Source organism: Vanessa cardui, chromosome 17 (genome assembly GCF_905220365.1).
Source record: "Vanessa cardui chromosome 17, ilVanCard2.1, whole genome shotgun sequence".
In the NCBI taxonomy this organism is placed as follows: domain Eukaryota; kingdom Metazoa; phylum Arthropoda; class Insecta; order Lepidoptera; family Nymphalidae; genus Vanessa; species Vanessa cardui.
Window position 1 is genome coordinate 4,121,176 of NC_061139.1, and position 12,163 is coordinate 4,133,338.

At 34.2% G+C, this 12,163-nt stretch overlaps 1 protein-coding gene across 1 annotated transcript in view; it reads left to right on the plus strand.

Moving 5' to 3' along the window:
• Positions 1 to 12,157, plus strand: part of LOC124536696 (reversion-inducing cysteine-rich protein with Kazal motifs) — a 33,765-nt gene extending 21,608 nt beyond the window's left edge. Inside the window, exons 4-18 of the mRNA XM_047113256.1 lie at positions 4,841 to 4,927; positions 5,545 to 5,581; positions 6,202 to 6,384; positions 6,997 to 7,176; positions 7,257 to 7,483; positions 7,732 to 7,864; positions 8,012 to 8,153; positions 8,234 to 8,345; positions 8,679 to 8,838; positions 9,254 to 9,406; positions 9,684 to 9,863; positions 10,024 to 10,198; positions 10,462 to 10,607; positions 10,928 to 11,067; positions 11,139 to 12,157. Of these exons, the coding sequence (XP_046969212.1) occupies positions 4,841 to 4,927; positions 5,545 to 5,581; positions 6,202 to 6,384; positions 6,997 to 7,176; positions 7,257 to 7,483; positions 7,732 to 7,864; positions 8,012 to 8,153; positions 8,234 to 8,345; positions 8,679 to 8,838; positions 9,254 to 9,406; positions 9,684 to 9,863; positions 10,024 to 10,198; positions 10,462 to 10,607; positions 10,928 to 11,067; positions 11,139 to 11,771 (2,688 nt within the window). The 3' untranslated portion in view covers positions 11,772 to 12,157. The remainder of the gene's footprint in view (positions 1 to 4,840; positions 4,928 to 5,544; positions 5,582 to 6,201; positions 6,385 to 6,996; positions 7,177 to 7,256; positions 7,484 to 7,731; positions 7,865 to 8,011; positions 8,154 to 8,233; positions 8,346 to 8,678; positions 8,839 to 9,253; positions 9,407 to 9,683; positions 9,864 to 10,023; positions 10,199 to 10,461; positions 10,608 to 10,927; positions 11,068 to 11,138) is intronic.
• Positions 12,158 to 12,163: the final 6 nt, after the last annotated feature.

Sequence of the window (12,163 nt, forward strand, 5' to 3'; positions counted from 1 at the left end):
AGGCGGTTTTCATCACTACTGAACATGAGATGAATTAAGTATAGAAATGAAAAATCTCAAAATGATTTATTTTTAATTACGAAATCTTTGCTAAAGATTCATTTGTTCTAACCACTTGGCCATATCGGTTCTAATTTTAAATTGATTAATGTAATCCATTTTTAATTTTAATTTTATAACAATAATAAGATAAATGATACAAATCTATTTAACTGTAATAAGGTTTGTTCGTTGTATTGTAGCTCTGAATACATTCTTTACCCCTCTATGGAGGAGAATAAATATTAACTGAAACGCCAGATAGCAGTGATAAGATAAAGCTATTGGTTGTAGGCAGTGGTTCTGAGACAACAAAACAAAAGTTTATCAGCAGCACATTTCATGCTAGAAAATAAAATACCAAATAATACAGGTTCAAAAATAATATATTATTTTTTTATTAAAATACAATAAAAATTATCCTTAAAAATATAAAAAAAATAATTACACATGAAGACCAACGAATGAAAAATTAGTTCGGCGAATGTACATTTTAGTTTTAGAGTTAGGATATCACAATGCGTGCGGTCTGATTTGTTTATATATTTTTTCACGTATCTATTCTGCATAATAAATTACTTCGGTGCAATTTCGCAATATCATTCTGAATAACTGATTGTTCGTGGTGTGGGCCGATTTGGACTTGTTTTAACGACATCTGATTTGTATACAATGATCATTGTTTCGTTCCGTGTAAGCTACGACTCCGTGGTTAATCGCAGAAGACAATATCTGAACTTAATATTGACTTGCATCGTGTTGATGTGGTCGTAAGCTTTGATGTGTGGGTATCGTATAAATATTCTATATAACACTTGACATGTTTTATACGTAAATGCTTTTCTAACAGAGCTATTTAAATAAGTCGTTGATTTAATTACTGTGTTGACGCGTTTCCTGTACTTATAAATAAAAAATCTTACAAGATGTAAATTTAAACGACGATGGGATTTTATATGAGACATTGTCTGTTAGAACAGATTATTTTTTTAGTTTTATCATTCCGTGATTCCCTCGTGCAACACTTTTTATAAGGTATGATATATAAGGAAAAAAGGTCTATAACATTGATGAAATGTATCGTTACATAAACTTATAACTTGATTTGAAGTGACAGTACATTGTGGTAGAATCTATTATACATTTATTTACCCATTACTACCGATTTACCCAACCAATAGAAATAGCTACCTATCGCACCATTCGACGCTATTCGTCGCTATAGATTCTCGCGTCAGTACAACTCGAGAAACCAAATCGACGTGTCAAATTGACGGTCATATGATATTAAAAGTGATTACGTTTGTGTAAAGATCATATTCACATAAGAAATAAATATTGATAATTTGGGAGAGCGTTCTTAAATCGGATGTGATCGGTTTTACGAATTTTGCCGATGCTACATCTAACTTGTGTCGTACTTTAAATTATTCATATTGTTAATACAGTACATTTCATTTATCTAGGAGTTATAATTAGCTTCACATCAAATATCATCAAATTCGCTTCATTGCTTTGGTAGTGACAGAACGACAGACATACAGTTACTTTTACATTTATAATATTACTAGTATATGCAGTATAGATAAATTTAACGATGAACAATACGTTATTATTTTATTCATTATATATAAAACAATAATTAGCACTAATTAGTATCGAAATAAAGTAACAAGTTAAAGAACATATAAACTAATATGTCATAATGACATTTGCGTAGATATCTCCTACAGTTGTGTGATATTGGTCCTCTTGATAATGTAATACACTACCAACAAACTACTTAAAGTGGTCTAGTGGTTCAGAAGAGCCTTATTATGTAAATATCAATCATCCATTCATTACATATTCATTATGATAATAATTTCCATTTATTACACGCTATAATAAAAAAACTACTTCTATATTTTTTGTACTTGCACCGTTTTTGTTACTAGTTTGCTAATAGCCATGCTATAATATAATATGCAATAGTGTTGTTACTTAGTTAAATCGTTTAGCATTAAATTTGTAGCTGCGGCACTTTACCTGCGCGAAATTTGTAATGCTTTAAATATAGTGCACTAACCGTCACTACCATTTTACTCCTTTGAGCGTTAAATAGAAAAAGTAACCTGTGTCCTTTCCCACTACTCAAAATGTCATTGAAATCGATTCAGCAATTTAAGCGTGGAGAGTTAACGCGTTAATGAAGAGAGTTATATTAGAATTTATAATATTATTATATATTAATTAACAAATTAATTGTTTATTATACTAAAATAACGAACAATCGTTGTGAAGACAACTACTGTATAGGAATATCAAAAAACTAAAAATAATCTTTATTCAAGTGGGCTTTTACAAGCACTTTTGAATCGTAAATTAACAATTAAGTGAAGCTACCACCGGTTGGAAAAGTAGATTCTACCGAGAAGAACCGGCAAGAAACTCAGTAGTTACTCTTTTTCAATATTTAAGAAATACAAAGTCATGTTAGTTTATACAATTATTTAAATTAATATATCCTGCGTGGAAGTCAACAGGTATTAATTCCACGCTTTTTTATCATCTACAAATAAGAATATATGCCAATATCAAATGACTAAAATCGATAAAATATCAACATTGCTTATAAAGATAAGAAATCTTGAATAAAAATCGTTGCATTTATCGGATTATATGTACACATTATCTTATATTGATTACTGTAAAGTATATAATTGGTAATCATCTTAATGACGATGTCGTAGGCAAATAAACCTAAACTATATGTAATTTAATATAGAAACGTTCAGCATACTTTAACTAGAAAGTAGACGACGATATTATCTACTTATCAAGTGAAGTTTCAAACAGTCTGTCATTCATCATGTATGTAGGACGATCCCAGATAACCTTATTAACACAGGCAGATAGTGAAGAGCTAAACATCTACTTAATTACCCTCGCTCGTGTGATTTAATCACTCTGTAATATGCACTGAGTCAGGGCATACGATTAATATGCATCGAATAATGGCGTTGAATTATGTATGTTACGCACGTGCCTTTTTGTTGCGAGATTTATTTTGACAAAGCTCCGCGTTCGTACCTTTATATGGCGTTTTATCTTTATAAGGGAATTGTTATTTTACATACACTACATAGTAACATTGAATGCCATCTAAATTTAATAATATTTATATATAATTGGAATTACCATATATAGGGTTATTATTGGTAATTCGACGTATATCCGTTAGGAAGTGATAGGGGTGTCTATTTGCAATAATTTTAGCCCTCATATGCATGGTGTAAAAATTATAACTTCATAAATTTATTTAAAAAAAATTATCAATTAAAATCTATTCTTTTCTTCTGTTTTATAAAAACGATTAAACGCTGGATATTTGTCAATGTTTAAATAATAATTATCTGTTCAAATTTAAAAATGCGAGACTAAAAACGAAATTACTTCAATATTTTTTTGATTTTTTTTTTCTCAAAACTACGTTAATAACTTGTACTTACTTTATAGTGAAGAAAATGTAATCTAAATAAATGATTGTCAAATAAATCTAATAATTCGTCTCAAATTTAATAATGTTATTGTTATATCACCGCTATCTGTTACCTATACATATAATAAAATTGGAGTATCTGTTTTTTATTATTAAAATACCCGCATTTCTTAAATTCATTTTTATGTACAGTGTACACGGTACATATTATACCAAAATAACATTATTTTTAATTTTCTTCTATATGTTTGTTATTTCCGGCTAATCTCTAGAACGGCTGAACCGAATTCGACAGGAATTTAGCTGGCAGATAGCTGATGTAATAAAGAGTAATTTAACTAAACAACAATAACATTTTTTGTTTCAAAATGCACACAAAGTACAGCAAGTAATAAATAGTTTTTAATGCAAGAAACAGCTGTATCAAATAAAAAATGTCGTCAGATTGGTAATCTAATGAGCTATTTTAGGAGGGGAGTGGGAGATGCGGACGTTCGTTCGTCAATTAATTTCATTAGCCCTAATGCTCCTAATAAAGAGTACAACATGTGTTTATTCCGACGTACACTCAGTGCGTTAGTTTTATTGCAGCTTCTAAGACGTTGGTTAGAAGATTTATTGGATGTAAACTATTTGTGTGGCAGTTGTACTTAGTTGTATCATGCTTTATATTCAATTAAATGTATTAAGATATGGATGAATCGTCTTCAATAATAAATTGCGTGTGTTGCTATTGATATTATAATATTACTTAGTGATCTCGCAATGTATTCGTGGTATCTCATTGGAAACTAGTTCATTCGCATTCACTGTGAATCAATATATTGATTGATAGTAATTTTAGTTAAAATGCTTTAATTTGGTAAATGCAATTAAATATTATATTATTCTTGGTATTTTATAGTCAGGAAAGTAGTTTAATTAATTACCTGAATAACTAATTTATTAAAATCTATTTCAAGATAGCTATAGCCTATAGGTATTGTATAGAAAAATATCTATCCTGCATTTTGAAATTTAATTAATGACGAAAACTAAACAATTACACACAGTGTATGTGATATCACACTTGTCCTGAATCAAAAAGATATTTGCTCAAAAAATGAAAGTAATCACTTGAGAAGATAGCGTAAGCAATATTTAGATACATAAAAATTTAATTTAAGCTTTACGTATTGTTTATATCAAAAATGTTAGAATATTTTTTTGCCTGCATGTCCTGATTTCATGAATTTCCAACTGGCAACCCCATTCTAGTATAATGTAAAAACATGCTAGTTATTCCCCGATGTAATTAATAATATTTTTATTTTGTTTTAGATGTCCCTCGTGGAGATAGCGTCGGACTCTGCAATGCGAGAAGAGAGAATTCAAAACATTTATAAGTTTTGTACGCCCCCGCATTTGGTACTTACATTTTCATTGTTTATGTAACCATAACTTTTACATTACGTTTTATCTAATACAATGTATTATGGAAAAAGTTAGATCATTAATCAAGTATACAAAAGAAAAGCCGAAGACTAACGTCTACTTTTTCTTTATTAAAAAGAGCGAATCGAGATAAGTTTTTACAATGACATTTTTTTTATTAAAATAATACAATATTCCATTTATATCTTTCGTCTTTTTGAATAATATTAAAACTCTTTTGATACTTTTATTTGTCAAAACATTTAATGTTACAAAATGTATTAATAATAATTAGGTATATATTACTAATCATAATTATCAATTTCATCTTTATTTCAACCTCACAAAACTGGCTCAAAGTCTCGAAGCTTAATTTCTTTAGCCAGTAAGATGATATCATTCATTTACAAATGGTGGCATTTATACTAAATCTTCCTTTACCGTCGTCAATAAACCGCCTATCGCATTGTATTGTAATTGGGGAGGTTTTCAAGGTCTTGAGTTACTGAGTTATCAGATTACCTACAAATAATAGACAGAGAAATCATTTAACAAAAGACAAAACAAAATAAGTCTTAACTACTTCTACGATTATATGTTTTTCGTTTCAGATAGAATTTTGGACATGCATGAATCAAACTATTCAAGGTATGTTATTGCTTTACTATCATCGTAATATTGTAATATTGAGAACGTTGTTACATATTTTGTGAACTTAATTTATGTTCCAGTCTTGGCTTTAGATGACAATATTTCGTAAACAACAGATAGATAGATTATAGAGCAGTTGTTTAAAGATCAGATATAAGATTATAAGATATTATAAGATCGTTCAGCCAACTGGATACCAAAAATAATGGACTTTACAATTATAAGTAAACAGTTCTTAATAAATACTAAAACATTTAAAATTTGCACTACGATTATCACATATTAGTTTTGAAACTGTTGTTTCAATTTAAAAATTAAAGAGAAAAGATTTTTTTTATATACGGTGCTGTTGATGGTTAGGTACATAATTTCGGAGATATATTTATTTCAGTCTCATATAAATATAATTTTTGAATTAGTATTATCATAAGAATTAACAACATTAAATGCTTAAATATATATATACAAATATGAACTAAAACTAGTTACTGTATAAATCTTGACCGCGTGGAATGGTGGCAAGAATGCTAGCAGCATTTCCCCGTTGAATCGCAATTCCGATCCTCTGGGCAAAAGTAATTGAATTAGTTAATTCCAAATGGATAAATATTTTGCAGAAGTCGTATCAGGATCAAGCTGGTGGGGTCGTGCGTGTTGTGCATTAGGACATTCGTCTCGCTGTCGTCACGCGTGTGCGACCGCGTCCGATGCGACAGCTTTGGCGGAACCATGTCGCCGTTCCGATGAGATAGCCTTCTTTGACTGCGTACAACGACAGCAGGAAGCGCAGTGGTGTTGCTGTGAGTGTTCATTAATTAGTCTGTTATTTATTATCTTAATTTAAATTTAGTAATTGAATATGCAGTATGCGCTAATTTAACTTATCATGAATTATGGTATAGATAATTTTTGTGTTGTTTAAAACAAATACTTAATAAGTTAACTGAGGATACTGAGAATATTATAACGCAGGGCTGTTAATATTACAGCGTTTGCTTCAAATAAGAAATTTGTTTATTATTGAGCCGAATTTCTACTTTTAACTAAAACTTCTATTAATCCTTAGTCTGATCTTGCAATAATAATTCTAACCGAGTCTTTGAACATTGGTTAAGTGATTGATTTTTCGTCGAAATTGCAAGAACAGACACATGTGTCAGATCCAAATCTATACAAACACACTTAGAAATGTTGTATTTACTTAGCTGACATTCTTACAACATGTCAGGTCAGTCATTTTATGATTAGTTTAAATGCTTTGTTAGGTAATTTGAAATTTTGATATAAACAATAACAAAGTAAACAAAAACATAGTAATATTTGATTGTCATTTATTTGTAAATTCCTAAAGTCAGTGGTATCCCAATAGCAGAAGATATTGATAAGTTTATAAATAAGTCTAATTTTTTTAGCCCAAACTCAATCATTAAGTTGTCACGAGGCCTGTCAACGTGCTGTATGGCGAGTTGGTCAGACACGAGCCGACAGTGGTGCGAGAGAGAAGGCAATAGAAATGTGCGAGCAGTCGCCTCCTTTACTCCACTGTATGAGAGATCTAACAGCATCCACCGTGCATACAGATACATCTAAGTGTAAGAACTTATAAGTTGATCATTTAATTTCAAAAGTATAATATATGTTTGTTTATATATTTATATTTGTTACTCTTCAGATTTGCCCTGCTGTCGCGAATCTCTAAGTCCAGAATGTCAAAGCACCTGTGAATTAGTGCTCCGTAGAACTGGTGAATCTCAAGAGATAGCAGAGGCATTGTCTAAAGACTGTGGAGAGCCCGCCATCCACGACGGCATGTGGCAATGTTTCCTCAGAAAGGATGCGCCCCCCGAAACCAAAGATGTCATACCTCATGATGTAGCTAAACTTCATTGCTGTCAAAAGGTATGAACATATTTTATTAAGAATAGTAGCAATGCACCAAAATTAATTGAATAATTACGAATATTCCTATTTATTCCGCCTTTGAAACAAATCTCTTGTGTTAGGACTGGGGACAATAGCCCCAGAGGCCAGAATCTGGCCTGTACACCATTGCGTCATTGATGCTCGAATTTCATTATTTACATCCTTATCTAACAGAAGTTTCTTTTTTTAATTACTTTTATTGGACGAACTATTTATTATTTTAGGGCGCCACCATTAACTGCAGGAGATTGTGTTTCAATACGTTCAACAACGGTTGGCAGTTAAATTGGCAGAAATTTGATACTGAGTGTCTTGGAGATCCTCAGGAAACGGAAATGAGTGAATGTATAGAAGAAGGTAAATTGAATTACTTATTACTTGCATTTGTAGCAGAAAAAAATCCGTATTATTAAATTCGCTTCGATGATTTTAGTCAAGGGTCGTTCCTTTCCAAATACAAATGGATAATAATAGTTTTTATATTTTAAATGTGATTGTTTTTAGTGGAGGCACCATGTTCACTCGGCTGTGGAGGTTTAACGTACTGCAGTCAATTAAACAACAGACCTACAAGCCTTTTCCGCTCCTGCTCATCTCAGGCAGATCTTGACGCGCACCTTGCTGTAGCTGAACAAAAGGGCAGTGGGTAAGCACGACGACGAAACAAATAATGTACAAAGTTCTCATATATAATAGTTTTGTAAAATATAGCAATGATAATTTCAGACACGTGACGGTAGCAGGAGTTCAGTTACCATTAAAAAATTCGACTCAATGTACCGCCGACGTGTGGAAGAGTGTAGCGTGCGCTCTACATGTCAAGCCTTGTACACCAAAGGTAACATCAGGATACTACTAAATAATAGATTGATTGTTTAACACATTTAAATACTTTAATAAATTTACCTTTTTCATTGTATGCGATATTTAGCTTAATTTAAATAAAAATAAATCCAAACAATTTCATACTTATTTGTGCTTTCGTAAAGGGTCTTAGTTCTTGCTATAAAAAATAAAAAATAGAGTAAACATTTGAAATATTTTACCGATTAATCACGCTGAACCCAAGAAAAACACAAGAATATCATCAGTGTTTAAAACATAAAAAAGCATCGAGAGTCTTTTGTTTTTCTCGTAATGTTGGTCTAAGTGGGGTGGTGTGGTGTGGCAGGGCCACAGCAGCCTGCTGTGCAGCGAGGACTGCAAGCGGCTGGTGTCGTCGTGCGTGGAGTGGTCGCGCGCGCCGCTGTCGGGCGCGGCGCTGTGCGCGCGCCTCACGCCGCGCAGCGACGCCGCGCCCTGCGTGTCGCTGCGGGACTTCATGAGCCCCAGTGAGGATTCGCCTGATCTTTGCCATTATCACTTGACTCTTAGAATTCCAATTAAGTTAAGGTTTAATGATAGAGGACAAATTCAATAAAAGGGAGACAGTGCACGTGGGACATAATTTCTAAGTTTTACAAGAAATTTAATGAAATTTCGTACGGCATCAATGCCTATTTGCATTACGCGGTAATGGACAGTTACTATTAGGTGGTTCGTTTGCGCTTTTCATCTAAAAATGCCATAAATATTGTTTATTTTTCTCTATCTAATTTTTGGTACCAGACTTCCAAATAATGCTAAGCCTAGATGCCTATATCATCTCGTTGTGTACCTTAATTTATTAAATGTAGTCTTGGAAACTATAGGATCTAGATACAGGTTTTGTTAGTTTTATAAAAGATAAGTTTTTTATATTTTTAGGTACAGAACCACCATTGCTCTCAGCGTTGGAAATGATTACGTCTCCGTGCGCGGGGTCCCCTTGCAACGCGACTCAAGTGTGTGTTGTCAACAGGAATTGTCTTCATGGAGGATCATGCTCAAGATACACTTGTGTGGATGGCTGTACACTCGGTCAGTGATAAACATTTGATCAAACACTGAAGTTTTTATTTACTTTAATATCGTTATCCTTCCTCCTGTTTTATTTTAATGTCTAACGCAGCGGACTCAAATAGTTTAGAAGACTTATAAAATTTACATGATAAATTTAAGACTATAAATATATAATGAATGGGGGTACATTCAGTATTCACCAAACCAGATTTATTGTTAAAACTAGCTATATCCAAGTGGTCAAAAGGTATTTTATAGATTGTCTATTTTTAATGTGTAATTAATTTCGTTGCAGGCGATGGAAGTACGTACGTGGTTCCCATAGGATCCTGGGTCAGAGTTCCCATGACCTGTGCCTCGCAGAAGGTCTGCATCAAGATTTGTCGCTGTAGCAATCGAGGACTATCCCACTGTCAACCTTTGCCAAGCGTGGCTTTGGATAATTGCCGTCTTCACGATAAAGTTGTTAAGCATGGTAAGTCATGTTTTAAAAATGCTCTTAATGGTACTTATAGAATTAAACTAAACATTTACTTGAAAACGAATTCTTCAAGTGGTAACTTTAAACTACTTTTTTCAAATGCCATTTGTCCATTTGATAAATGACAAAATCACAATTTATTTATTTATGTCAGGCGAGAAGTACTACATGGAGTGCAACGCGTGCGTGTGCGTGGCGGGCGAGCGCGTGTGCGCGCGGCGCGCGTGCGGGCGCGCGGCGCTGCTCACGGGCCTGCCGTGCAACTGCCCGCCGCACCACCTGCCCGTGCACTCGCCCGGCCGCCTCTACCCCAACGCCTGTCTCGCCAAGTTAGTATGCCACATAGCACCTCAGGTTCCCGAGGAAGGTTGCTCCTCTTCTTGATCGTGGTTTAGCCAAGTTAGTACACCCACGTAGCCCTCAGGTCCCCGAGCTCCTCTTCTTTATCGTGGTTTACATTACGAGTACACTAAGCTTCTAAAAATTCCTATGATGATTTTAAAAACATGACAAATAATCAGCTTTTTTCGTGATATGCGTGAAATAAAAGCTGATTGATCCTATATCACGTCGCCGTGTGACGTCGCCGCAGGTGCGCGGGCGCGACGGACGCGGAGATCGAGTTCGGGTCGCGCGGCGCGTGCGCGGGCGCGGCGTGCGCGCGGCGCCACGCCTGCGTGCCCGCGCGCTCCGTGTGCCTGTCGCGCCTGCAGGCCGCCTGTCCGCAGCACAAGTGCGGTGAGATGTGGACGCTTTCTTATTTGCCCGTACTATTAAATACATTATCCGTATAAAGGAAAGAGATCTGCAGAATCATTATTCTCGTTATGTCTTTTTTTAACTCAATGCTACATGTGGCTATATAGCCACCACCAAAGTCATGGGCGTCGCTATTTTCATCGTGTCTTTTTTAACTCAATGCTACCTAAGCTATATAGCCACCACCAAAGACATCGGCGTCGTAAAAAATTTGAAGTATTCCTTATATTGTCAATGTGTCACAAACCCTGTGAACTTTGATTATCCTTTGATTTGTTTAAATTAATATTTTATTACAGTAAACACTACAAGCTGCAACACTCAGCCCACAGCGCCGGTGTGCGACACCGATGGACACACCCACTCGAACCCCTGCCATCTCGTTATGAGTGGGAGAAAACTTGCCTACTGGGGACAATGTTTAAGGGGATGTTCATCTGTAGGTAGTCAATAAATATTCTTTTTAATTTATTAGAATTAATTTATTATAATGATGACTCTTAATTGCAGAGTGTTACTGTTTGCGGGGTAAACGGCGTAACGTACACATCCGAATGCGCTGCGTGGGCTGAATATGTTAGTGTTGATTACGTGGGACCCTGCTATGCCGTTGGGCCTATCTCAGACCTCATGGAACCCAAGTGCCAATTTGATAGGATAATTTGTCCTCCATTAAAGAAAGAGAACTGTTTAGGATTCACTGCTCCTGGCGCTTGCTGTCCAAAATGTGGTGGAGCTCTGAGAATACTTTATTCGAAAAAGCAAATAGATAGAGCACTTTATGGTACTAATATATCCGCGACAGTCATTAACCTCCACAATGTATTATCAGCTCTGGATAGACACGTGAAAGTCGCCGAATGTGCTTTAAGGGGATACCTCACAATCGAAATGGAAATCTTTGTAACTGTTGAAACGATTTTGAAAAATCCAACCGATCTACAGTTACATGTGTGCGTTCTGGAAGCCGAGAAGTTGGCTGATCTCATAAATCGAGAAAGTGCTTTAATAACCAGTGATTTAGGATTAAGTGCGTTATCTTATGCCCTAACTGTTCACACACACCCAACGCAAGGAGCATCTACTATAAGTATATCTATTGTTTTATTAATTTTATATTTCAGTGTATTTCTCATAAGATAAATCTTAAAGGTGACTGTATATAAAGTTATATTGTAAATAAAAATTGTAAATATGGAACGTAAAACACCAAATATATTAGCGTTATTGTAGTATTTGAGATTATAAATGCTTTGGTCTGCTTTACCTCGGGCACATTCGATGTTCTAGAATTGTAATGTTGTGAGTTAAACGTGCCATTTTGAGTAGTTTTATATATGACTAGATGCCTTTATTTGCAATTTTATTGTAACAATACATTCTATAGACTGAAACAAGCATTTGTAATGAATTTACAAAAGACATCGTACGAAGTAATATAGTCTTTATACCAAATATATGAAGCAGTTATTTTTGTTGTTTTGTTGACATGAATATTTCGATATAAGAGAAATGTATTTATGCGCTTAGAACTG